At 47.7% G+C, this 24038-nt stretch overlaps 1 protein-coding gene across 1 annotated transcript in view; it reads left to right on the top strand.

The window, feature by feature from the left end:
* Txnrd1 (thioredoxin reductase 1) overlaps positions 1-24038 on the top strand; it is an 84583-nt gene that overhangs the window by 369 nt on the left and 60176 nt on the right. Inside the window, 1 exon segment of the mRNA NM_001351984.1 lies at positions 6721-6809. Within this exon segment, the coding sequence (NP_001338913.1) occupies positions 6804-6809 (6 nt within the window). The 5' untranslated portion in view covers positions 6721-6803.

Below are 24038 nucleotides of genomic sequence, written 5' to 3'. Positions count from 1 at the left end.
GCTGGCTGTGATCATTGGTTACACTGCCTCCCCCACATCTTTTATAGGTTCTAAAGGGAAATAAAACACCGAGCACTGCCCTTCAGCCGACATGATGGGATAGAGGCTCGTCCCATGTAGGGTGCAGAGCTGGTGAGAGAAGGTTGGCGGGGGAGGGGCATTCCAGGTCAGGGCAGCCCCAGGGAAGGAGGGACAGAAAGGCAGAGGGCATAGAAGGGTTGAGCTCTTATCGATGGGGAGGTCTTCGAGGGATGGAGTACCCGCGAGAAGGGTGGATAGCCAACGTGGTCACCGCTTCAATTTCTTCTCACTTATCCTGAGGGAGTTGGAGATGGTGTTCCAAATCCACTTCTGTGAGACATTTTAGGATGCCCCGACTCCCACTCTTACTAGTTGTTTTGTTTTAATACTTTGTTTGGAAACATAACCAAATTTACTCCCAGCCCTGGCTAGTATTTATGGCAACTTGATACAGGCTAGAATCACTTAGGAAGAGGAAACCACAATTGAGAAAATACCTCCATAAGATTAGCCTGAGGGGCATTTTCTTAGTGATTGATGCAGAACCACATTATTTTGTCGGTGCCACCACCGCTGGATCTGAAATTCTCCATGGCTTCTGCCTCAGTTCCTGCTTCTAGGTTTCTGTCTCGACTTGGGCCCTGCTTTCTCTTAGTGATGGAGTGTGACCTAAGTAGATGAAGTAAACCCTTTCCTGCCACACTTTTGGCTGTTGAGGGGTTGGGGATTTAGCTCAGTGGTAGAGCGCTTGCCTAGCAACCGCAAGGCCCTGGGTTCAGTCCCCAGCTCTGGAAAAAAAAAAAAAAAAGTGTTAAGTGAATTTGCACTGTGGTAAACATCTCTGGAACGAGACAGTTTTGGGTTTTCTGATCCCTCTGGCCTGCCTTTCCTTTATCCTTTCAGTATAGTAGGATTTGGGGGACAATGTTGGGGATTTTACGCATAAATTTCTACCACTGAGGTACAGTCTCAACACCAGTAAGTTTAATCAGATATCTTGTGTAATTCCTTGATAATTTTACACATGTAAATAATGCATTACGACTATATCCATGGCCAACCCCTCCCTCCCACGTCCTAACTGGCACACAGCTGGTTGAATCCGGTTAGCGCTGCTGGAGCAGAGGTCGATCTACTGACTTGACCTTCTATGGAAAGCCAGAGCTCCAGTAAATTCCTACGGACAGTGGCCAACTCATGCCCAAATGCAGTATTTCACAGCTTTTCTTCTTTTCCTGCCTCTTTTTTAAAGGTTTATTTATTTAATTTATATGAGTACACTGTAGCTGTCTTCAGACACACCAGAAGAGGGCATCAGATCCATTACAGACGGTTGTGAGCCATGTGGTTGCTGGGAATTGAACTCAGGACCTCTGGAAGAGCAGTTAGTGCTCTTAACTGGCTGAGCCATCTCTCCAGCCCAACCTCTCTTCAGTGAAAAGAACTTTCGCATGCCTCTGTGTGCGCTCTCTCTCTCTCTCTCTCTCTCTCTCTCTCTCTCCCTCTCCCTCTCTCTCTCTCTCTCACACACACACACACACACACACACATCTATATATGCACCATGCACTTCTAGCTCCCTGAGGCAGCCAGAAGCTGGTGTCCCATCCCTTGGTATGGGTGTTGGGATCCGAACCACATCTTCTGTATTCTTTGCCTCTGAGCTGTTCTCTGGCTTCTTATTCTTCTTTCTGGGGACCTGAACTGGGGTCCTCACACCTGCAAGGCAGGAGCTTTAACCAGCCGGGCCATCTCCTGGCCCTTGTTTTACGGTCTGAACCTTCAGTTTGGTTTTGTTTTACGTACTGTTCTAAAGAGCAGTGCTTTGTTCTAGCCATTTTTCCAGCCTTACCTCTATATGGGCAGTAGACATGCTCCCTGTGTGACACCTAGAAACAGTTCTAGGTGCCCTTTCCCCCCGAGTGACACTGATGACCTGCCTGAAGCACACGATCTCCCCTTCCGTGCCAAGTCCCAAGAAGCTGGTTTCCCAGCGAGCACCCAGAATGTAATGTGAATCAGCACAGGGGTTCAGGTTGCTAATGACGAAACATCTCCAACCATTTATTGTTTTATCAGGCCCTGTGGACTCAGATAAGCAAGGTGCGACCTCAGCTCTCGAGCACACAGTTGACTGGAGAAAATGCCGTGTCATGATGTGTAGTCAAGAAGGACAGCTTGGGGAGGAGGGCAGATCGAGTTGATTTGGGTACTCACTGAGCATGCACTTTTTGCTATAACACGTCCCATTTTTTCTTAATTAGCTTGTTAAAATTCTTCCTGCCGGAGTTTGAGGATCAGGAATGTACGCCAGTCATTCCTGTGACTCCCACAGGTCTTGCCTCACTGCCTTACAGATGGGCAAAGGCATCTATCCGCTCCATACAGAGAAACACAGATGCGAGGGACTGTCCAAAGACTGGCGCAGTTAACACCCACCAGCTTCTCCAGCAAGACACGGGCAGTGGTTCTCAAAGATGGCCGCCCCAAGACCGCTTGCAAAAGTGAATTGTGTGAGCTGGGAAGTTACAAATCCACTTTCCTGAACCTGTTAGCTGGGTCTCAGCTGCTAGGCCAGGAAACAGGGTACCGGTGCTTTGGGTCAGGAAGCAGGGTACTGGGGCTTTAGGTCAGGAAGGAGGATACTGGGGCTTTGGGTGGGGATGAGGCTAAGGGAGCCCCTGGGGACCACTGAGGCAAAGGCAGAGATGGGGAGTGGGAGGCTGGGCATAGAACCAGACATCTTCCTGACTGTCCCGCTGGGTCAGTGCTTAACTATTGCGTGCCGTGCTGGGCGGTTGAGGAAAAGGCCTTCCTTTTGCCTCTTTCGATCGTAACTGAAAGTCTGCCTGTTTGACTCTTCTTACTTGATTCTTTGTATGTGCACAGACTACTTACAGCCTTTACATTGCTTAATACTGAAAGTACAGTTTAGATTTATGGAGGACTAAATCCCTGAAAGGAGGAATTGGGAATCTGTGTGCCTCTCCTTCAGGGGACAATTGAACATGCATGCCCCGTAGCCTGCTGTCTAGGCCGGAGCTTCACTGTGCTGGTGAGATTAGTCTGTCATTCTTGTGATCATTGGTGTAAACTCATGGCAGATGCTTTCAAAAAGTCACTTCTCATATCCCTTTAAAAATTGTTTTGTTATTTTATGTGCCTCCATGTGGACTGTGCAAGTGCCCAGAGCCCATGAAAACCAGGAACAGCATTAGATTCCCAGGAACTGGAGTACACATGGTTATGAGCTGCCATGTGGGTGCTGAGGCCAGAACTTGGGGTCTCACTACAGCTCTGGTTAACCTGGAGCTTAGCCTCTTCTCCCTCCCTCCTTCCCTGCCTCCCTCCCTTTCTCTCTTCCTTCCTCCCTTCCTTCCTGTTTGTTTTGAGACAGGGTTTCTGTGTAGCTCTAACCGTCCTGCAACTCTCTTTGTGGACCAGGTTGGCCTTGAACTCACAGAGACCCGCCTGCCTCTGCCTCCCGAGGGCTGGAATTAAAGGCATGTGCCACAGCCACCAGGCTGGCGAAGGAGCTTTTCTAAGTAGATCAGGCTGGTCTCAGATTGAGAGCTTGTCAAGGGCTGGTGGCATCAGTGGTGTGTGCCAACACACGATTTTTAGTGTTTTTACTCAGCGTACAAAGCGGTAGGTTTCATTACGTCATTTCCGTCCTTGTATCACTGTTCTACTCCCTTCTCACTCATCCCCCTGCCTCCCACCCACCCGGATGTTTGATGTTTAAAGTGAGTCACCTTTATTCCCGTCTGTTTAACCGACCGATGGGGAAGTGGTTTTCAGCTTTCGACTTTGAGGTACGTTCAGAGTGCCGCGCTGGGTACGCTGCCAACATTGGTCAGTGTGCGATGGTACTTTTGCCGTGGTTGAGTGCTCCGTGTGAGGTGTGTATACACAGACATTCACTCCGGATAGCCGTGTGTAGAGCAAACACTGAGCTGAACAGGAAGCTGTCCTCCCCGACTTGTGAGGAGAACAGACAGGCTCCCTCACTCGGGATGACCGTTATCTAGCTCCATCCATTTGCCCGTAAATCCCGTTTTTCTTAACAGCTGGATAATATTCACTGTGTAAATGTGGCACGGTTTCACCATCGTCCGTCCACCGAGGGACATGTAGGCTGTTTCTTTAGAGCAGCAGCAGTGGTGGATGAGCAAATGTCCACAGTAGGGGGAAGTGTCCTTTGCGTGTATGCCCGAGAGTGGTGTAGCTGGACCGCAAGGTAGATTGATCGCCGGCTTCCTGAGGAAATGTCGCACGGTTTTCCAGAGTGGCTGTACCAGTTTGCACTCCGACCAGCGTCGAATGAGTGTTCCCCTCACTGTCACGTGTATTAACGATCTCCGTCATTCTGACTGATGTAAAATAAAATCTCAAACTATTTTTTTTAATTCGCATTTCCCTGATGACTAAGGATGCCGAACATTCCCTCAGCCGCTCCTGTCTCACCCCGTGAGAACTCTGTCTCATTTTTTTTTTCTTTTCTTTTTTTCAGAGCTGGGGACCGAACCTAGGGCCTTGCGCTTCCTAGGCAAGCGCTCTACCGCTGAGCTAAATCCCCAACCCCTTCTGTCTCATTTTTAAGTTGGGTTATTTATCCTCTTTTTTTTTTTTTTTTTTTTTTTTTTTTTTTTTGGTTCTTTTTTTCGGAGCTGGGGACCGAACCCAGGGCCTTGCGCTTCCTAGGCAAGCGCTCTACCGCTGAGCTAAATCCCCAGCCCCTATTTATCCTCTTGGTGTTCAGTGTTGTTGGGTTTATTTTTAGTTCCTTATATATTCTAGGTGCTAACCCTCTTTCAGATGTGTTTAATCGGTAAAGATCTCTTCCCATTCTGTAGGCGGCTGCTTTGTCTGAACGACGATGTCCTTTGCCATACTTCATGAGGTCCTCTTCACAAATCAATATGTTGCTGGTCTTAGTGACTGTGCGATTAGCATCCTGTTCAGAAAGTCCTTCCCTGTGCCAGTTAGTCAAAGCGATCCCTCCCCTCTTCTTCTCTCAAATTCAGGGCATCCAGCCTTACATCAAGATCCCTGATGGGTGTGGAGCTGAGATTTATGCAGGGCAGTGGCTGTGGATCCATTTGGGCTTCTACATGCAGCCCCCTTCCCCCACCTCCCCCTCCACCCCCGCTTTCCCTCCTCCCACTGCCTTTCCCCCTCCACCCCCCCCCCCCCGCCTTTCTCCCTCCCCACCTCCCTGCCTCCGCCTCCCCAGCCTGGCTTGACCAAGCAGCGTTTGTTGAAGATGCCCACTCCTCTAGTGTTGGGTCAGTTCGCTGAATGCAATCACAGGGGTCTGCTTAGAAGTAGCCCCCGGTGCTCCAGAGCACAGCATTGGTTCAGTGGGGCAGAAGTAATAAGCTTGCTCAGGGGTGAGGACTAGATTTCACTGTTTTGTGCGGAGAGCTCTCGAAAGAACGGAGGAAGAAAAGAACTTAGCAAGTGGGCTTCCACCCCGGCAAGTACAGTGTATCAGAAACTTAAACCGGCTGTCCTTCCTGGTAGGGACAACTTGGTCCCCCACACCCCTCAGGACGTGACCAAGCTGACCTGAGGGTTCCTTGCTATGGTTTTCCTATTTATTTATTTTATTTATTTATTTAATTTATTTTTAACTCTGGTCTCACTCCACAGTCCTAGCAGGGGTCTGAGCCTCTACAGAGACCCAGGAGGCCTCAGTCTTACCTCAGACCTCCCGCCTCTCCTCTGCCCCAGGCGCGGGGTTTCAAGGGTGCAACGCCCCACCTGACCTGATAATGTCTGTTAAAGGATCAGTAGGAAAGGGCCACAGGTTTCTCTGGCCTGGGCCTGGGGGGAGGAGTGAGGGAGGAGACAGGTCAATTTGCAGTGGATTGCACGAGACCGTTTCTTTTTGCAGCAGCTGCGGGCAGTCGTCCTTCTTAGTAGATTAAATATAAGCTGTGACTCCCAGTGAACTTTGTAAGATGTTACCAGACTTGGGGGCGTGGGACTGAAGGAGATGGCTCCGTAGCTAAGAGCAATGCAGTTCTTCCACGGGACCCAAGTTCAATTCCAGACGCCAATGTGTCAGCTCACAGCCATCTGCAGCCCCAGTTCCAGGCGGTCCTGTGCCCTTTCCGGCCTCCAGAGGCTGGCAGCACTCAAACGGGTGGTTTACAGGCAGACATGAAGGCATAACACTCATACACATAAAATAAAAAGGAACAACCGCAAAAACCCCTGGGACTTTTGTGTGCTATTTACTTATTTTTTTTTTATTGGAACCCAGCTGCACAATTCTTAAGGTGGAGCTTTGTAGAAGATGCCCTGCTTCCTGTCAAAAGGTTGGACAAAAGGTTTAAATAATTTATTCTCACACTTTACCCCACCCTCATATTGCCAGCCTCTCTCATTCTGCTTAAGATACTCTTTGCTGGACAACCCACAAAGAAAGGCTACTGCAAGGGGCAATTTTGTGCTTCCCCAGATTGCAGGAGCTTGCCTTGTTGCTGTAGGGCAATATGCCATAGGACACAGGGTCCTGGGAAGCACACCCCACGGGCTGAGCTCCCGGGGCAAGGGTGTTTTGTAAGAGTTGAATTTCCTCTGGGTCTTGCATGGTGCACAGATGTTGAGGAAATGTTTGACAGGCTGTACCATGCTGCCTGGTTTTCTTACCTGTTTGATCAACCCGGAAACCTGTGTTTTCTCTTTTAGAAACTGCATTATCGACCCTTCTTGCTTTGGATCTTCTGAATTCCTGCGGTTTGGACAGCTCAGACAGATCAAATTGACTTGCGATGAAGGTAAAACTGTGTGTGTGTGTGTGTGTGTGTGTGTGTGTCTGTGTCTGTGTGTGTCTGTGTGTGAGTGTGTGTGTGAGTGTGTGAGTGTGTGTATCTGTGTGTGTAAGTGTGTGTGTCTCTGTGTGTCTGTGTGTGTATCTCTGTGTGAGTGTGTGTGTGTCTGTGTGTGTGAGTGTGTGTGTCTGTGTGTGTGTGAGTGTGTGTGTCTGTGTGTGTGTGAGTCTGTGTGTCTGTGTCTGTGAGTGTGTCTGTGTGTGTGAGTGTGTGTGTCTGTGTGTGTGAGTGTGTGTGTCTGTGTGTGTGAGTGTGTGTGTCTGTGTGTGTGAGTGTGTGTGTCTGTGTCTGTGAGTGTGTCTGTGTGTGTGTGAGTGTGTGTGTCTGTGTGTCTGTGTCTGTGAGTGTGTCTGTGTGTGTGTGTGAGTGCGTGTGTGGTCAGAAGACAGCATTGGCGGTGAGTCCTTACCTGCTACCTTCTTTTGAGACAGAATTTCTTGTTTTACATCTGTATATGAGATGCCAGGTGGCCCGAGAGCTTTCAGACGTTTTCCTCTCTCTGCTTCCCATTTCCTGTGAGTACACTGGAGTTATAGACACCTGACCCAACCACATGGCTTTACATGGGTTCTTGGGATTCAAACTTAGGTCTTCACACTTGTGTGAGAGTGCTTTACCCATTGAGCTGTTTCCCCAGCCCAAAATGTGGAAGCTTTCTCTTCTCATTTATTTGTTTGTTTGTTTGTTTGTTTTCTCTGTGAGACAGGCTGTCTCCTCCCCCCCCACCCTCTGTAGAACAGACTGGTCCAAAACTCAGAGATCCTTCTGCCTCTGCTTCCTGAGTGCTGGAATTAAAGATGTATGTCACCAGTACTTGGCTTCCCTCCCTCCCTCCCTTCCTCCTTCCCTCTCCCCCTCCCTCCCTCCTTTCTTTCTCTCTTTAAGACACGGTCTAATCATGTAGCTTTGACTGGCCTGGAACTCACTATGTAGACTCAGAGCTGCCCATTTCGGCCTCCCAAATGCCACCACAACCACACTAACATCCACATGTGACAGCACACTTCCAAGTAATAGTCTAGAGATAGACAGAGTCCTAAGGCGGCCTTGTTGACTTTATTCAGTACTTAGGAACCTTTCTGTGTGTTAAGTGTTGTTGAAAGCGCCCGGTAGCTATCTGTGAGTAATTACACCTTCACAGAGTCGGCTTCTAGAGTAATATGTAACTCCAGGGACTCAGTGAAAAGCGGAAGATTTGTTAAGTATGTGCCATGACAACAGACTCTATACTGATTATCTTACAAAAATGAATTCACCTAAATCCTTATTTATTTTCAAATAATATGTATTCATTTTTATGTGTGAGCATTTTGCCTGCACTTTAATGTCCGTGTACCACGAATGTGCTTGGTACCCAGGGAGGTCAGAATATGGCACTGGGTCCCCTGGAACTTGAGTTACTGGATGATTATGAACCACCATTGTGGGTCCTGGGACTCAAACCCGGATCCCCTGCAAGAGGGACAAGCTCTTAACCACTGAGCTATCTCTCCAGCCCATAGATCAGGAGGAGAATGAGGCCTAGGGAGGAAAAGGGCTTAGAGTTAGCAGGTAGCGGTGTCAGATTTCTGTCAGAAGCCAGTGTTCTTAATCACGGTGCTGTCCTGCCTCACTGCACGAGGAGCTGCACCCGGGCCAGAGCCCGGACTCGGAAGACTTGAGGAGATGGGCCAGAACCTGGAAAAGAGTAAAAGGAATACGTTCATGATATTTTAAGCTGATGTTTTGGGACAGGATGACCAAGAATTAGTAGTAGACATGCTGAAGACGGTTTAGGGCAGCGGTTCTCAACCTTCCTAATGCTGCAACCCCTTCAACACAGTTCCTCATGTTGAGGTGACCCCCAGCCGTAACATTATTTTGTTGCTACTTCCTAGCTGTAATCTTGCTACTGTTATGAATCATAATATGAATATCTGATACACAACCCCCCCAGAGGGTCTGGACTCACAGGTTGAGAACCATTGGTTTAGGGTCTAACCACTGAGTGCTGCTGCTTGAGGTCGCTGAGCTTTGTCTGGGAAACAGAAGATTCACTCTGCCTTTGTGCCCACCACCTCTACTGCAGCCCCGGAACATGACCTTGAACCAGAGGAGCCTAATAGAGAACAGGCCACCCTTAAGATTGCTCTGATATCAGCCTGGCCTTTCCAGAAAACTTGCGTTGTAAGCGAAGGTTCCTTATTATGGCTTACAAGTCATGTGATGGTGTGGAAAGGAAATTAGGGTTACTAGGGTGGAGTTCTCACTGTGATACAGCATCTTGTAGTTGCGCGGCCTTAGACAAGGTCCCCGAGCACCCCTGGGGCGTGGTCTCTTTCCCCCTGGGGCGAGGTCTCTGTCCCCCCCCCCCCCCCCGGGCGTAGTCTCCTTCCTCCTGGGGCGTGGTCTCCTTCCCCTGGGGCGTGGTCTCCTTCCCCTGGGATGTGGTCTTCTTACTCCCGGGGCATGGTCTCCTTCCCCCCCCCGGGGCGTGGTCTCCTTACTCCTGGGGCGTGGTCTCCTTCCCCCCTGGGGCGTGGTCTCTTTATTCCTGGGGTGTGGCCTCCTTCCCCCTGGGGCGTGGTCTCTTCTCCAGGGGCGTGGTCTCCTTACCCTTGGGTGGTCTTTACAGGAGCCAGGTAAAGCAAATGGGGAAGCATTACTTTCAAGCTCTCTAGATCTGACAAAAGGAGAATCAACAAACATGATGTCCCTAAATTTAAGTATAATGAGTATGATAATTCCAAACAAAAATACCAAGCATTATATAAATTCCATGATATTCAAGGTAATCACCTGAATTCTTTAGGATATACTCCACCACCCTGGCTGCCAAGATGCATGACTGAATAACTACTACATTTTATGTGGGCAAATCAGTAGCTCAAGATAACAAGGAAGGACATGTTTTACAGCGTGTGCAGTAAACACACTGAGGCCCAAATGCTGACGGCTGCATTGGAAAAGGATCTGGGCGGAATGGTTTGCCTACATTCAAATTCTGTATCTGGAGCCATTTTCTGAAGGGAGTGTCCCTTAAATTTAAGTCCCTTATTAATGAATAAGTTCTTTGTTTCCTCTAGTCTCCTCTTTGTTGCCGTGATTAAAAAAAAATACCCCAACAAAAAGCATCTTGGGGAAAGAAAGGGTTTATTTGACCACCTACCATGGATGCTAGCCCCAAACTCAGGTCACCAGGAAGAGTAGCAGGCATTCCTCACCATCTCTTTAACTCTCGGGCCAGTACATTCTAAAAGATGTGTGTTATTTGTACTTTCTGTGTATGAGTGTCTTGCCTGCTTGCCTGTGTAGTGTGTGTGTGTGTGTGTGTGTGTGTGTGTGTGCTGTGTGCTGTGTCAGAACCGTCAGACCCCCTGGAACTGGAAATACACATTGTTACCATCTGCTATGTGGGTGTGAGAACCAAGCAGGGTCTTCTGCAAGAGCAACACGTACTCTCAACTGCCAAGCCACCTCTCCAGCCTCTCAAACTGTTTTTAAAAGTTTTTTTGAAAAATTTAAATTATTTATTTCATTTAAATTGTTCATATATTCCCGACTTTTGCAGAGTTCTTAAGTGTTGCCTTTAAAATTATTGCATCTTTTTAACATTGTCAATATTAAAATTCATAGCCAGGTTACCCAGAGAGTGGTGCCTCAGACCTCTAATCCCAGCACTCAGGAGCAGAGGCAGAGGCAGGCAGATCTCTGTGAGTTCGAGGGCAGCCTGGTCTAGAGAGCTAGTTCCAGGATGACCAGGACTACCTATAGAGGCCCTATTTCAACCCACCCTCCAAGGAAAATCAGGCAGGTAAATGGAAATTCAACTCTCTTTTCCTTCCTTTTGGTTCATTAGTGGTGCTTCCAAATTTTAGTCCTAATAGGTAATCTCTGGCACAACCGTTCGGTAAGCCAAGACCAACCTCCCCAAGAGAGGGGGACAGAGAGAAGGAGGGAAAGAGGGATGGAGAGCTTTATTTATATCTAAGTACGTAACTATGTCTGTACTTATAGACAGAGAGACAGACAGACAGACATACTATGACAATGCTGTTGAACCTCTCTCTAGCATCATAAACCATTTCACAAACCAGCTCCCTGGAGGAGAGCGTATCCTTTCTGGATATATGTTCTCTGTCTGCAGCCAATCACGTGGGACCATGCTTATCCAGGGAGCCAAGTGGGAAATCCCCGAGGTGGCCGGTACAACCAGTACCACCCAGTACAACCCAGGTTTACTGTAACCTCCAGTGAGACAAACACAAGAGCCCTGCCCCGGCCTCTGCAGTCTCACACAGAGCTTGCTTCTGACAAAGCCGGCGCTTCCTCTGATGAGTTTTGTTAAGGATGGAGACCGTCTTGAGTCTTAAGATCGCAGGCCAAGGCGTTTTCCTGATTTAGTGGGCAGACGATACTAAAGATCAATGCGTGCTTATTGTTTCCAGTGTTAGGATTCATCCTCGTGCCTGCTACTGAGTCTTTGGTGTTTTTTTTTTTTTCCTAGTGTTGCCACAGGAGTCTCTGTTTTATTTGTCTAGCATGTCTCATCCCTGGCAGACTTTTAAGATGCGTATGTAATTACCCCCGTCTTCACTTTGTACACCAGCTCATGGATACACGTACGCTTCCCCACTCTGAGGACTTCTCCGGAATAACTTCTCAGTTAATGGGGCCTCATTAGACTCCAGGGTAATAACGTGCAGTGTGTCTTGTGGGACGAATAAAATTTTACTTGTCATTTTCACCTTATGAGAAGGAGTCCTCTGAGAGCAGCGACCTGTGGGAAAGCTGTTTGCCCTCAAACTGCGTCAGCTTGGTTAAGGGGTCATGGGACTCCAGAAATCCTGCATTTCTTCTGACCTCTTGCCGTCTGGATGCTCCTCAGGGTCGGCAAGAGGGTCGGAACACATGAGTGGCACACCTCCATGCCAGACAGCAGAGCAGAGTGCTGTTAAAAACCTTTCTCACCCTTGAAGCAATCACACAAGTTCTGACACGAGGCAGCCTTGAGGCTGAGCGCTGGCTGGACTCCCCTTCCCTTCCTCCATCTCCCAGCTTCGAAGCTCCCAATTCTCTCTCATCCTCCGAGAGGCCCAAGCATCTTGGCCTTTACCTCGTCCAATGGAAAGTCTTCATAGGAGACTCCAGCGATGTCTGCTGGGCTTCTGTTTCTCGTTAGTTCTCACAACCACAAAACATACCATTTGGGCCGTCAGTGCTGCTCCCAAGTCCCTGTGCTTCGAACCCTGGGGGAGATGGATGAGTGTCAGGAAGGGAGGAGGCGCTGAGGAACCTCTCCCTTCCTCAGGAGTCACGCTGTATCCTCCTTTTCCCCCCTACGCTTACTCGAAATGATCTTGTTGGAAATCTCAGTGGTAGAAAATGCTTTCACCAAGGGGTCTCAGAGGACTGTGCACTGTTCCAATCAGTTTTTGGAACTCCGAAAGAAAAGTGAACTGACATTCCTCTTAAATCCAACAGAAGAGTTTTTCAAGTTACTTAATTTATTTATTTAGAGTCAAGGCCTTGGGATGTAGCCCTGGCTGACCTGGAACTTGCTTTGTAGATCAAGCTGATCTGGAACTCATAGCTATCCACCTGCCTCTGCCTCTCATGGCTGAGATTAAAAGCTTGTGATTAAAAGCCCAGCTGATCTTTTTTAAAAATTTTTTAAATTCTAGATAAACAATTTTTGGTGATGGTTTTCAGACGTTTGTCCTTGGTGCTGTCTTAGTTTACTCTCCTGTTGCAGTGATTAAAAACACAACAAAAGCTAATAAAAGCAACTTACGGGAGAAAGGTTCTTGTAGCTCACGGTTCTAGTTCACATTCTGTCATTGTGGGGAAGTCACACCAGCCTGAGCTGATTGAAACAGCCACATCGTATCTGTAACCAAGAAGCAGAGAACAGGAACACACACTTGCTGGTGGCACTCAGCTTGCTCTCTCTGCTCTAGAAAGTTTGCAATCCCATGCTTAGGCCATGGTCCTACCCACATCATCTGACTTAACCAGGTAATCCATCACAGGCACACTCAGAGGCTAGCCTTAACCTAGGCAGCCCTTCCCGTGGGTGCTTGGAGGCCTGCCTCCTGGGTGCCAGGTTGACAGAATCTGTGGTCAGAGAAGTCACTGGGACTCCCACAGGTTGATGCCTGCAGGTTTTCAGCCCGAGAATTTTCCAGGCTCGAGCCAGAGTAGAGGAGTGTGACGGGAGGTGATGGAATGAAGGGTTTTCCCAAAAGCGTGATCAAGCATGACCGTTATGGGCTTGGTAGGAAAGTGTCGAGATCAGCCCCAGCCAGCAATTCCAGCAGTTGATTCAGTCAGCAGGAGAGCTGCAGATGTAACCACCACCATGTTCTCCTCGCCCAGACTCACATCTCACTGCGTCTGCTTCATTTTTGTTACTTGTACCACATCTTTCTTCTTCTCTCTCATCTATACACAACACACACATCACTCACACATACGTTAACACCCTCACATACATCATGCACACATATACACGTACACACATGCATCATACACTCACACATGCACACACATGCATTATACACACATCATACACACACATGCACACATATTATACACAACACACATCACTCACACATACATTAACACCCTCATACCATGCACATATATACATGTACACACATGCATCATACACTCACACATGCATTATAAACACATCATACACACAAACACATGCACACACACACACACACACACACACACACACACACACACACACTTCTTCCTGAACAATTTGAGGTATATTTTCACACATCAGCTTTTTCTCCTAAAGGAAGCAGGCAGCCATTCAGAAGCCTCTGGGTCTGGGGGATTCATATGGCTCGTGTGCGGATGGCCTGTGTGTGGAGTCCACAAAATTTTTAAGTCTGCTACGTGGGATTAAAACATCCCCACCTGGGGTTGGGGATTTAGCTCAGTGGTAGAGCGCTTGCCTAGGAAGCGCAAGGCCCTGGGTTCGGTCCCCAGCTCCAAAGGAAAAAAAAAAAAAAACATCCCCACCTTTTTTTGAATCTTGAACTGAGACAGTGCTGAAAATGACTGTGTCTTAAGAGACTACCGTAGGGGTTGGGGATTTGGCTCAGTGGTAGAGCACTTGCCTGGCAAGCACAAGGCCCTGGGTTCAGTCCCCAGCTCCGAAAAAAAGAAAAGAAAAAGAAAAAAAAGGAAAAGAAAAAAAAAGAGACTACCATAATTAGCCGTCTCCCTAAAGCCAGGCTGTTCTTTCTAGGTTTGTTTGTTTGTTTGTTTGTTTGGTTTAACAAGGAACGATGTTACCAAATCGTCAACATAATGAAGTAATAAGAAGAGCTTGAGGACTGGACAGGGGACAGGGGACAGGGTAGGGGGGAGCTGTGGAGCTGGAGACAGAAGCATGTTGTTACTTAGCTTTGGGAGGGAGAGAGACAAGTTGAGGCGGTGTAACTCTGTCCCTGTGTCCAGAAAGACGAGTGAACTGGCAGTTAATGGTAGTGTGTAGTGGGTTTCCATGCCCAGTGTCTGAGCTGTGTCTGGCAGGTCGAGTTGGCCTACGTCACCACCCCCTCGTGCCTGACGGCTCACCTGAGCACACCTTCACCAGCGCGGCCAGGGTGTGTCTTCACCGCCCATCCCAATTTCGACTATAAATAGGATTTTTGAACAAGGCTTTTATTCTAGATTTGCTATTTCCTTCCCAATCAACCAGCCGCCCTTATTCGTTTTCCGCTCTATAGCTTGCAGCCCGTTCATTTATTTTCGAGTTGTTTGTCCTAAACACTTTCCTATTCTTTTTTTTTTTTTTTTTTTTGGTTCTTTTTTTCGGAGCTGGGGACCGAACCCAGGGCCTTGCGCTTCCTAGGCAAGCGCTCTGCCACTGAGCCAAATCCCCAACCCCCTATTCTTTTTACCTTACAAATGTCATTAGGATTTCGCAGTAAAATCTGCTGCACAGTTTTGTTGTGAAGCAACGTTGGAGCTTGTCGGGAAGCAAGGCGTGTGTGTGTGTGTGTATGTGTGTTGCGTGTGTATACATGTGCATGTAAGTGTATGCACACGTGCACGAGGAAGTCCGAGCCTGATTCTGGGCTTTTTTCCCCCCATGGCTTTCCATCTTACTTTTGAGACAAGGTCTTTCAGGGAAGCCAGAGCTCATCACTTTACCAAGACTAGCCAGTAAGCCCCAGAGATCCTCTGGTATCCACGGCATCCGCAGGGAATCCGGCTTTGGATCTAAGGATGCAATCTTTGGTCCTCACTAGATATGGCAAGTGCTTTACCAGCCGAGCCATTCCCCCAGCTCCAGGGAAGCTGTTTCTAATACAGTCTTAAGGGTAGGTGTGTGTGTGTGTGTCTGTGTGTGTGTCTGTGTGTGTGTCTGTGTGTGTGTGTGTGTCTGTGTGTGTGTGTCTGTGTGTGTGTAGGGAGTGGGTGCTGCAAGAAAAAGACAGTACTATATACTTTCTCAAGAAAGTTTATTCAAGTGTGTGTATGGATGTGTGTGTGAATGATTGGTGTCTTTCAAAGTTATTTTGTTGTAAAGGTTTAAAAGACTGAGTAGGGACCTGGAGAGATGGCTCCCTGGGTAAAAGACCCAAGGACATCTTGTTGTTGCTGTTTGGGTTTTGTTTTGACATGAGGTCTCCCTGTGTGACCTTGCCTGCCTGGAACTCACTTCGATGTAGACCAGGCTGTTCTTGAACTCCCAGAGCTCTGTTTTCTCTGCCTCCAGCATGCTTGGGTTAAAGGCTTGAGACTGGAGTCCTATCCTCAGACGTTCCCATGGCAGTAGGGGAGAGCTGAGAAAGGTGACATCCCTCGGGCCGCAGCAGTGGCGCTGATCGTTGTCTACCGAGGATGTGGCAACGCAGAGAAGAATGACTCCCGACGTGGAGTCCGGCTGTGGAGCAGACGAAACGGAAGCTTGTGAAGGGCGGTGTGCTGTCATTTTAAGAGTGCCTGAGAGAAGAGAGCCGGCAGAAGACCGGAGCACACCACAGCTCCAGTATCTGCGCTGCCAGGACGCTTCGCCTCTAGGTCCTTTTTTGCTCAGCCCTTCCCTCTGACTTGGAGAGAACCTTACTTCTTTACACAGTTCGCAGGCGGGAGAACCCTACCCTGAGGCTGTTCTTGGGCCAGGAGGGTTTCAGCTTCTCCATTTAGGGGCTTCCCGGAAACTGCAGCTCAGCTCTGCAGGATCCTTAAGAGACCTCTGCTCAGCTGAAGCCAGAGTCCCTACCCTATTCTTTTCTTTTATATTTGCTTCTGAATTTACGAAGTTGTCGCTCCTAGAACTTTACCTCGGAAAGGCTTCACTTCCGGTCACATACCTTGTCATCGGTAAACCTAGAAAGAGTTTCCTAGTTATGAAGTAAGACTTAAGTTTCTAAAAAAAAAAAAGCCTTTTAACCAAATTATTAAGTTATTACCATACTGTTTAAGAATGCAGTTTCTCACCAGATGTGGTTGTAGTTGCTCACACCTGGAATCCCTGAATTTAGGAGGCTGAAGCCGGTGACTACAAGTCACAAGTGTGAAACTAGCCTGGGGCTCATAGCAAGACCCGGTCTCAGAAACAAAACAACGCCGCACATTTCCTGTTCATAATGGCTTTACATAGAGATTATTCTATGTTTGCCTATTTCTGAGCGAGTTGGTGTCTTCCGTTGATCTCTATGGCGATTTTTATAAATAAACGTATGGAGCATATTTTATTATTGCCTTTGGGTCTAGATTTTATAAGTGGACTATAGGGTAAAGAAACGGGCCAAGTATTAGACGTTGGTCGTGGGTGAAAAGTTAGAGGGAAAAGAAGAAATTTGTAGTTAGAGCTTTGTCTGAATGCGTGGTTCTAGGATGTTCTTGTAACATTTACCTTATTTCTTTAAATGCCGCATTCAGTTTTATCTCAAACCGAGAAAGAAAACAATCAGGATACGTCATATGCACGTGTGAAATTGTCAAAGAGTAAATAGAAATCATTCCTCATGACCGACGAAAATCTGGAATTAAGCAAATGGCAAACTCATAAAAGTTTGTTTTATAGGGAAATTGTAAGGGAAAATCCTCATGATTTTGACTAGTTGAATAACATCATATAGAGAGAGGTGACAGATACATAAATAGGGGTGTCCACCGTCCTTTGTTTTGGTAGACAGTCTCTCCTGGGTGAGACTGAAGATTTTTTTTTTTTTTTTAAATCACAGAGGATCTCGTGATGTCCCTTTGTGCTGCGCTCTGAGTATTGGCAGGTACCCAAGCTTAATGGTTACTTGGGTGGTGCCCTTGGCATGTATACCATGGCAGAATCGTCACCTTCCTTTAGAGTCAGTCATCAGGTGCAGGAGTCAGCCAAGCATAATGGAATTAGGAGCTCAAGGGGCCGAGCCAACTCTGACTCCTGTTAATTACCTGCCTTGACCTTGATTCTTCCTCAGTGGGAGTGGCTGGCCTACTGACTCCAAAAGTCTCCCCGAGGCTGACATCCTGAGATCTTCCCACAACTGTTGCCACAGGCTATTCTTATTTCTGTGTTGTCGATAACTGTGGAAAGGGGAAAATGAACACCAGAGATGGATGTTGTGTTGCTCTGGTTCCACAGTTCTCGATTAAGAGTGTGGGTGAGAGCATCCGGTGGACATTTAAGGTGAACGTGCATATGTGTGTCAGTATAGAAAAGTGCACAGGAGCCTGGACTCCAGGCCTCGCAGTTGTGGCTCAGGAGGTCGTGATGAGCCCAGGGAGCTATGCTTGCACTGACGTGTGTGGACAGCCCACCTTACAGTACCGGCTGTGGAGAACTGATACTACAGCCCGGTGTGGTACAGTCTATAACAGATACAAACCCCATGGCTCTTTGGGATTCTAAACTTAAATGGTATAGATTTTACTTTTTCCTTGAGAATTGATTTTTGTTTTTAAATCTCTTCAGACCTCATCTATATCGAATTCCTGTGAAGCGGGTGATTTACAAGCAGTGACATTTTATTCCCGTCATTCTGAAGTCTAGAAATTCCCATTCAGTGTCTCAGCAGATCCCATGGGTGGTTAGGGCTCACTTCCTGGTTCATAGACAGTGCAGTCTGTCTGTCTGTGTCCTTGTATAGAGAAAGGCACAAGAAACACTTAGGGGTTTATACCTGTATGAACTTATTAGTGAGGGGTCTTACCCACCTCATAGACACCTGTTTCCCAACATCTTCACTTTGGCAGTTAACACTTTAACACAATTTTTTTCCATAAACATTTAAGCCGCATCACCAGTATCTGAATGTCAAGGGAGTTTCTGTGTCATTTTGCATTTTTATCTGTCTGTCTGTCTATCCACTAGCCATCTGTCCATTCATCTACCCCATCCGTATTTGCTTTTTACAGTGACAAGAATTGAACTCAGACTCTCGTGTATGCTAGGGTGTGCTCTCCCATTGAGCTGTCCCGCTGGCCCCTTACTCTGTATCTTGAGTGTTAGTACTTTTTAATAGTTGGTATAAAAACCCATTCAGGCTCTCTGGCTGCTGGTTCAGCCTCTGTGAGCCTCTGTGAGCCTCTGTGAGCCCAGGCTCGTGCATTCTGTGGGTTTTCTTGTGGTGTCTGACTCCCACAGTCCACCTCCGCCCCAGTATACAGGATTCCCCAGGCTCTGCTGAATGTTTGGCCGTGGGTAATAGAGTTAATTTTTAATTAATTGGCTTTAAAATTGCCTTTATAAAAAATACTACATATTCATGGCCTAACACATACTTCAAAGAGCATAAAAGGAAAGACGGAAGTCCCGCTTCCTGTTTGGAGAAGTTACCGACTTGGTGTGAACCCCGTCTAATGGAGGCGTTGGTGTACCTATGATGAATAGCACCATGGGCTCTTCGCTTACGGTCAATTGGTTGTCACCGAGGATGGCAGAAATACCAACGGAGGACTGTTTTCAACAAGTCTTACAGAATAGTAATCCACACACACACACACACACACACACACACACACACACACACACACACACTGCAGAGAGAAGGCAGAACCCTCCCATCACACTAGATAAAGATGACTGGCCCCAATGGACCATACCTTAGATATGGAAAAAAAAAAAAACCCAGATGTAAAATTCACAGGCTAAAGCAGTAAAGAATTCTTGACTTTTGTGACGGGTCACAAAGTCATTTTTAGATACAACACAGAAAGAACAAGCAAAAAAGAAAAAAACAAAAAGAAAACAAAGACCTAGAGAACGTGAGAAACATTTATAAATTATCTAATAAAGAGTTTGTACCCAGACTACCTGAAGATCCCCAACAATGCAAGCATAAACCACTCAGACCTTTCTCCAAAGAGTAAGACAAATCCCCAAAGCATGAAAATGTGTTCATATTATTAGCCACTGAGGGATGTGAGTCACAGCCACATTGAGCTGCTGGTGTGGCTCCTGCCCATAGTCCCAGCACCTAGGAGAAGGCAAGAGGTTCAGGAGCTCAAGGCTATCCTTGGCTACGTAGTTAGTCTGAGGCTGGACCTGTATGTTAGACCCTGTCTCAAAACAGAAACAGAACCCACCCCTGAGAGATGGTAGGATACATACAATAAGTTATACATTTGTGTGGGGTAAATTGCTTCATGAGTTGCTTATGGAAACAAGTGAGTTGTTTCTTTGAACAATGGTTTGTCGGTCCTTTGAAAATTTTACCAGAGTTGTCTTGTGACCCAATAATTCCACTTTTATGCATTTTCTCAAGAGTTTAAAATGGTGTTCAAACAAGCTCATATAAGTGATGTTTACATAGCAGTTCATTCATAGTAGCCCCAGAGAAGCAGCAGTCCCATTGTCCATGGGTTAAGTGGTGTATAGACTGGTAGAATGTAGTATATCCACACAAGGGAATATTACTCGGCCATGAAAATGAGTGAAGCACTGACCTTCTGTGAAACAACATAGAAGACAGAGGAAGAATGCTCTGATTTTAGGTAAATAAAACCACCCCAGGCCAGGACTAAAGGGAGGGCAGAGCCTGTGGTGCAGGCTCTGGAGAAGAGAGGGTTTTACATGCCAAGGTGGCTGTCCCGTGGTATTGATGGTGCCGGGTCAGTGTTGTTATGTGGCAGAGATATACCACCAAGCTGGATTTGTGCTCACTTCTTTTTTTTTTTCTTTTTTTTTTTTGGAGCTGGGGACCGAACCCAGGGCCTTGCGCTTGCAAGCGCTCTACACTGAGCTAAATCCCCAACCCCTTGTGCTCACTTCTAAAAAGGCATTTCTTATTTATTGTGAGTTTATTGTGTGTATCTGTGGATATGCGTGTGGCACAGCATCCACACAAAAGTCAGAGACAACTTGTAGGATGAGTTCTCTACCATGTGGACTCCAGCCAGGGATGAGCCTCAGGAGGCCACCTCAGGAAGCCAGACTTGGCAGCAGGCACTTCCCTGTAACCTTGTTGGTCCGTGCTCCCTTTTCATGCACGCGAATGTGACACTGTGTGTTCTCGTCTGTGTGGGCATACATGTTCACGTGCGTATGTAAATGCACGTGCGCATGCGTGCAGAGGCCAGAGTTGCCTTCCTCTTTCTCTAGCTCATTTTTGGGGGGACAGGTTCTTCCTGAGCCTGGGGGTCACCAATTCGGCAAGGCCAGCTTCAGACATCTTCTCGTTTCTGCACGAACCCCAGTGCGAGGCTTACAGACATGTGCCAGGCTGTGCCACCTTTTATGTGAGTACTAGGGGTCAGAACGCATCCTAATGCTTGGGCGCTAGACACTTCTCCATCTCATGCTGTCTCCCGAGCACATCTTGCTCACCTTGACGACTGATTGGACCTGATCAGGATCCTGAGGAAGAAACGGAAAATTGGAATGTTATGTCCATTTGTCTAGAAGTTATCTGGGGGAAATAGTGAATCAGTTGTGCGTCTCTGCATCTTCGGGAGGAATAGGTCTGCCTTTTGCCATCTCTGTGCTCACCCCCCCCCCCCCATACACATACACACTAGGTGGGCACAGTGCAGCCCTGGTTGCTAGGCCTTCCCTTCACTCCCAGGACAGGTTCACACCTTACCCTGTCAGGTTCTCCTGACGGATTCGGAGTGTCACAAGCTGACTGCTGAACACTGGGCTGCTAGAAGTCTCCATGCACGGAGCGCTCCGTGGACCTTACACATTGGAGTCCTTCCTCAGGCCCAGTATTTTAGCCTAGGGCAAAAATTGTGCGGCTCTCAAGCGACCCTGCTATTAGGCAGTGTGTCATCCCGCTTTCCTCGCTGGTAATTACCCTCTTCACTCACATTGCTTGGAGCTAAAGGTCATCACCCCATCCAAACTCTGCCAGAAAACCCGGCAGGCTCCACCAGTGCTCCTCAAACCCCAGAGCCTGCCCGCTGGCCTCGGTCAACAGCCGTTCTGTGACCACCATCAGATGCTCTACTAAGGTAAGGCTGTCACCCAGGGTGATGAGAAAGGGAATCTGACAGGCTTAGACTTGACAAGGGTAAACAACTGGATTGCATCTTCGAAAAGAGCATGTGCACATGTAACTCTTGTCAAAGGAATCTCAGATATTGATTTGAGGATAAATTATTGCTTGAGTAGTTGTTCTCTGAGCCTGTGATAAGTCGCTGAGGCCAGGCAGGGGTGTATGTGTACGTGTGTGTATGTGTGTGTGGGGGGGTTGCTTTACATATTCTCTGAGCTTGTCACTAGGGGATATTTCCCAAGGTTTGGGGTTGCTAACAAGTTCTTGTGGGGCTTATTGTGGGGAAAGTGACTTTACAGAAAACGTGGGTTTACAATTTTAGATTTTTATCAGGGAGAAAGGGACAGTGATCACATTCCTGGGTGGCTGATTTAATGGAGCTTGGTATTAGCCACAGAGAGGAGGACAGAGGTGAGGCTTCCGAAACAAACTGGTCTGCTGTGTCAGAGTTCTCACTTTCAGTCAGTGCCCTCTCCCCTCTCTCCTCTCCCCTCCCCTCCCCCACCCACCCCAGATCCAAAGGATCTGTTCTTGTCACTGTCACCTTGAGACAGGCCTTGAGATTCTTACGTAGCCAAGGATGGCCTACACTTCCAAGCCATTGACTTCTTTTTTGTGTGTGTTCTTTTGAGATAGGATCTTTCTATGTAGCCCTGCCTGTCCTGTAACTCTACATAGATTAGGATAGCCTCAGTCTCGCAGATAACCACCTGCCTCTGCCTCTCTCAAGTGCCGGAATTAAAGATGTGTGCCATTATGCCTTGGCAAGCCAGTGGTTACTTGAGTCTAACCATCTGCCTGGGTTTGGCTTTAGGAACTGGTATGTGCACTTGCTTGCATGGTCTTGTTCCCTCTTCCTCTCCTTCTCCAACCGTGTGTGTGTGTGTGTGTGTGTGTGTCTGTGTGTGTGTGTGTGTGTGTGTGTGTGAGAGAGAGAGAGAGAGAGAGAGAGAGAGAGAGAGAGAGAGAGATGTGTGGTCTCTGTGTGGTCTGTGTGTGTATGTGTGTGTTTGTGTGGTCTGTGTGTGTGTGGTGTATGTGTGTGTATATGTGTGTGGTGTGTGTGGTCTGTGTGTGTATGTGTGTGTATCTGTGTTTGTGTGTATGTGTGTGTGTGTGGTGTATGTGTGTGTATATGTGTGTGGTGTGTGTGGTCTGTGTATGTATGTGTGTGTATCTGTGTTTGTGTGTGTATGTGTGTGTGTGTGTGTGTATGGTCTGTGTGTGGTGTGTGTGTGTTATGTGTGTGTATGTTTGTATATGTGTGTGTGGTCTCTGTGTGTGTTCTTTCCAAGTAAGGAAAAAAGGAAGGTGTCTAGGCCTTGAGAACACCTGTAGTCACCAGCGCCTTTTATCTGTCTCTTGTGAGCACAGTCTGCATCATTGCTCCCTTGACATAGTGATGCTGGGGCAGGGGGCTGCAGTGTATTGAGAACAGGGTTATGAGGGAGAAGATGGAAGTCTCATCCTGAGAAGGTAAAGTGTAAAAAGGGAGATGGGCACTTGGGGATGGCTGGGGTGTAAGTACTTGTCACATAGCTTTAGGGCCTGAGCTTAAACACTCAGCACCCGTGTACAAAGCCTGACAACGTGTAACCTAAGTGCCGGGAGAACTGAGACAGACTACCCTGATCCTGGGCTGGCTGGCCAGTCATTCTGCCTTAACTGTGAGCTCTAGGTTCAGTGAGGGACTATTTTAAAAAAAAATATGGTGGAACCAGGTGTCTTGGCACAAACCTTTCACTCCAACACTGCGAGGCAGAGGGGCAGAGGGAGAGGGGCAGAGGGGCAGAGGGGCAGAGGGGCAGAGAGGCAGAGGGGCAGAGGTAGAGGGGCAGAGAGGCAGAGGGGCAGAGGAGCAGAGAGGCAGAGGGGCAGAGAGGCAGAGGTAGAGGGGCAGAGGGGCAGAGAGGCAGAGGTAGAGGGGCAGAGAGGCAGAGGGGCAGAGAGGCAGAGGGGCAGAGGCAGAGGGGCAGAGGGGCAGAGAGGCAGAGGTAGAGGGGCAGAGAGGCAGAGGGGCAGAGAGGCAGAGGGGCAGAGGCAGAGGGGCAGAGGGGCAGAGGGGCAGAGGGAGAGGGACAGAGGGGCAAAGACAGAGAGGCAGAGAGGACATAGGATAACATGCTGAGTACTGAGTGAGGGATACAGGCAGTACAAGTTATCAGCGTTAGACTAGGGCTGGAACTAGAAACCTGTGCAGTTCTTCACCGAATTATGCAGCTCAGGTAACGCTTTGCCTGAAGATCCCCAACTCCTCACCTTAAAAAAAAAAAAATCTTAAAGATGATGGGCCTAGACTGGTGTATTACTGGTTTCTTTCAGTTCTAGAATTATTGAAGTTTCTAATCTTTTTTCTTAATCAAATGATAGGTAAGCGCTGGACTTCAGTGTTAGAGTTTGGCTCTGGGCTCTGTGGCTTGCTATTTTATTAGTCACGTGACCGCGGTGAGCCTGGCGTGCCTCAGCTTCCACCTCAGGAAGTGTGTATAATGATAGTAGTTATGTCATGACTGTAATGTGAAACGTAAATGAGTTAATACTTACAGAAGCCATAAACATGCCTAGCACATAGCAAATGCCGTGGAAGTGTCTGTTAAAAACAAATACAACGACGACAGGAGCAAACCCTGCTTACTTGTCCCGTTTTCCTATCAGGACTGAAAACCTTGGACTTAGTTTCAGTATCTGACTGTTGCGGGAGCTGTATGCATGCGTTTGTGTTTGTGCA

Source organism: Rattus norvegicus, chromosome 7 (genome assembly GCF_021556685.1).
Source record: "Rattus norvegicus strain SHRSP/BbbUtx chromosome 7, alternate assembly SHRSP_T2T, whole genome shotgun sequence".
In the NCBI taxonomy this organism is placed as follows: domain Eukaryota; kingdom Metazoa; phylum Chordata; class Mammalia; order Rodentia; family Muridae; genus Rattus; species Rattus norvegicus.
This window is presented reverse-complemented; position numbering and strand designations above follow the sequence as displayed.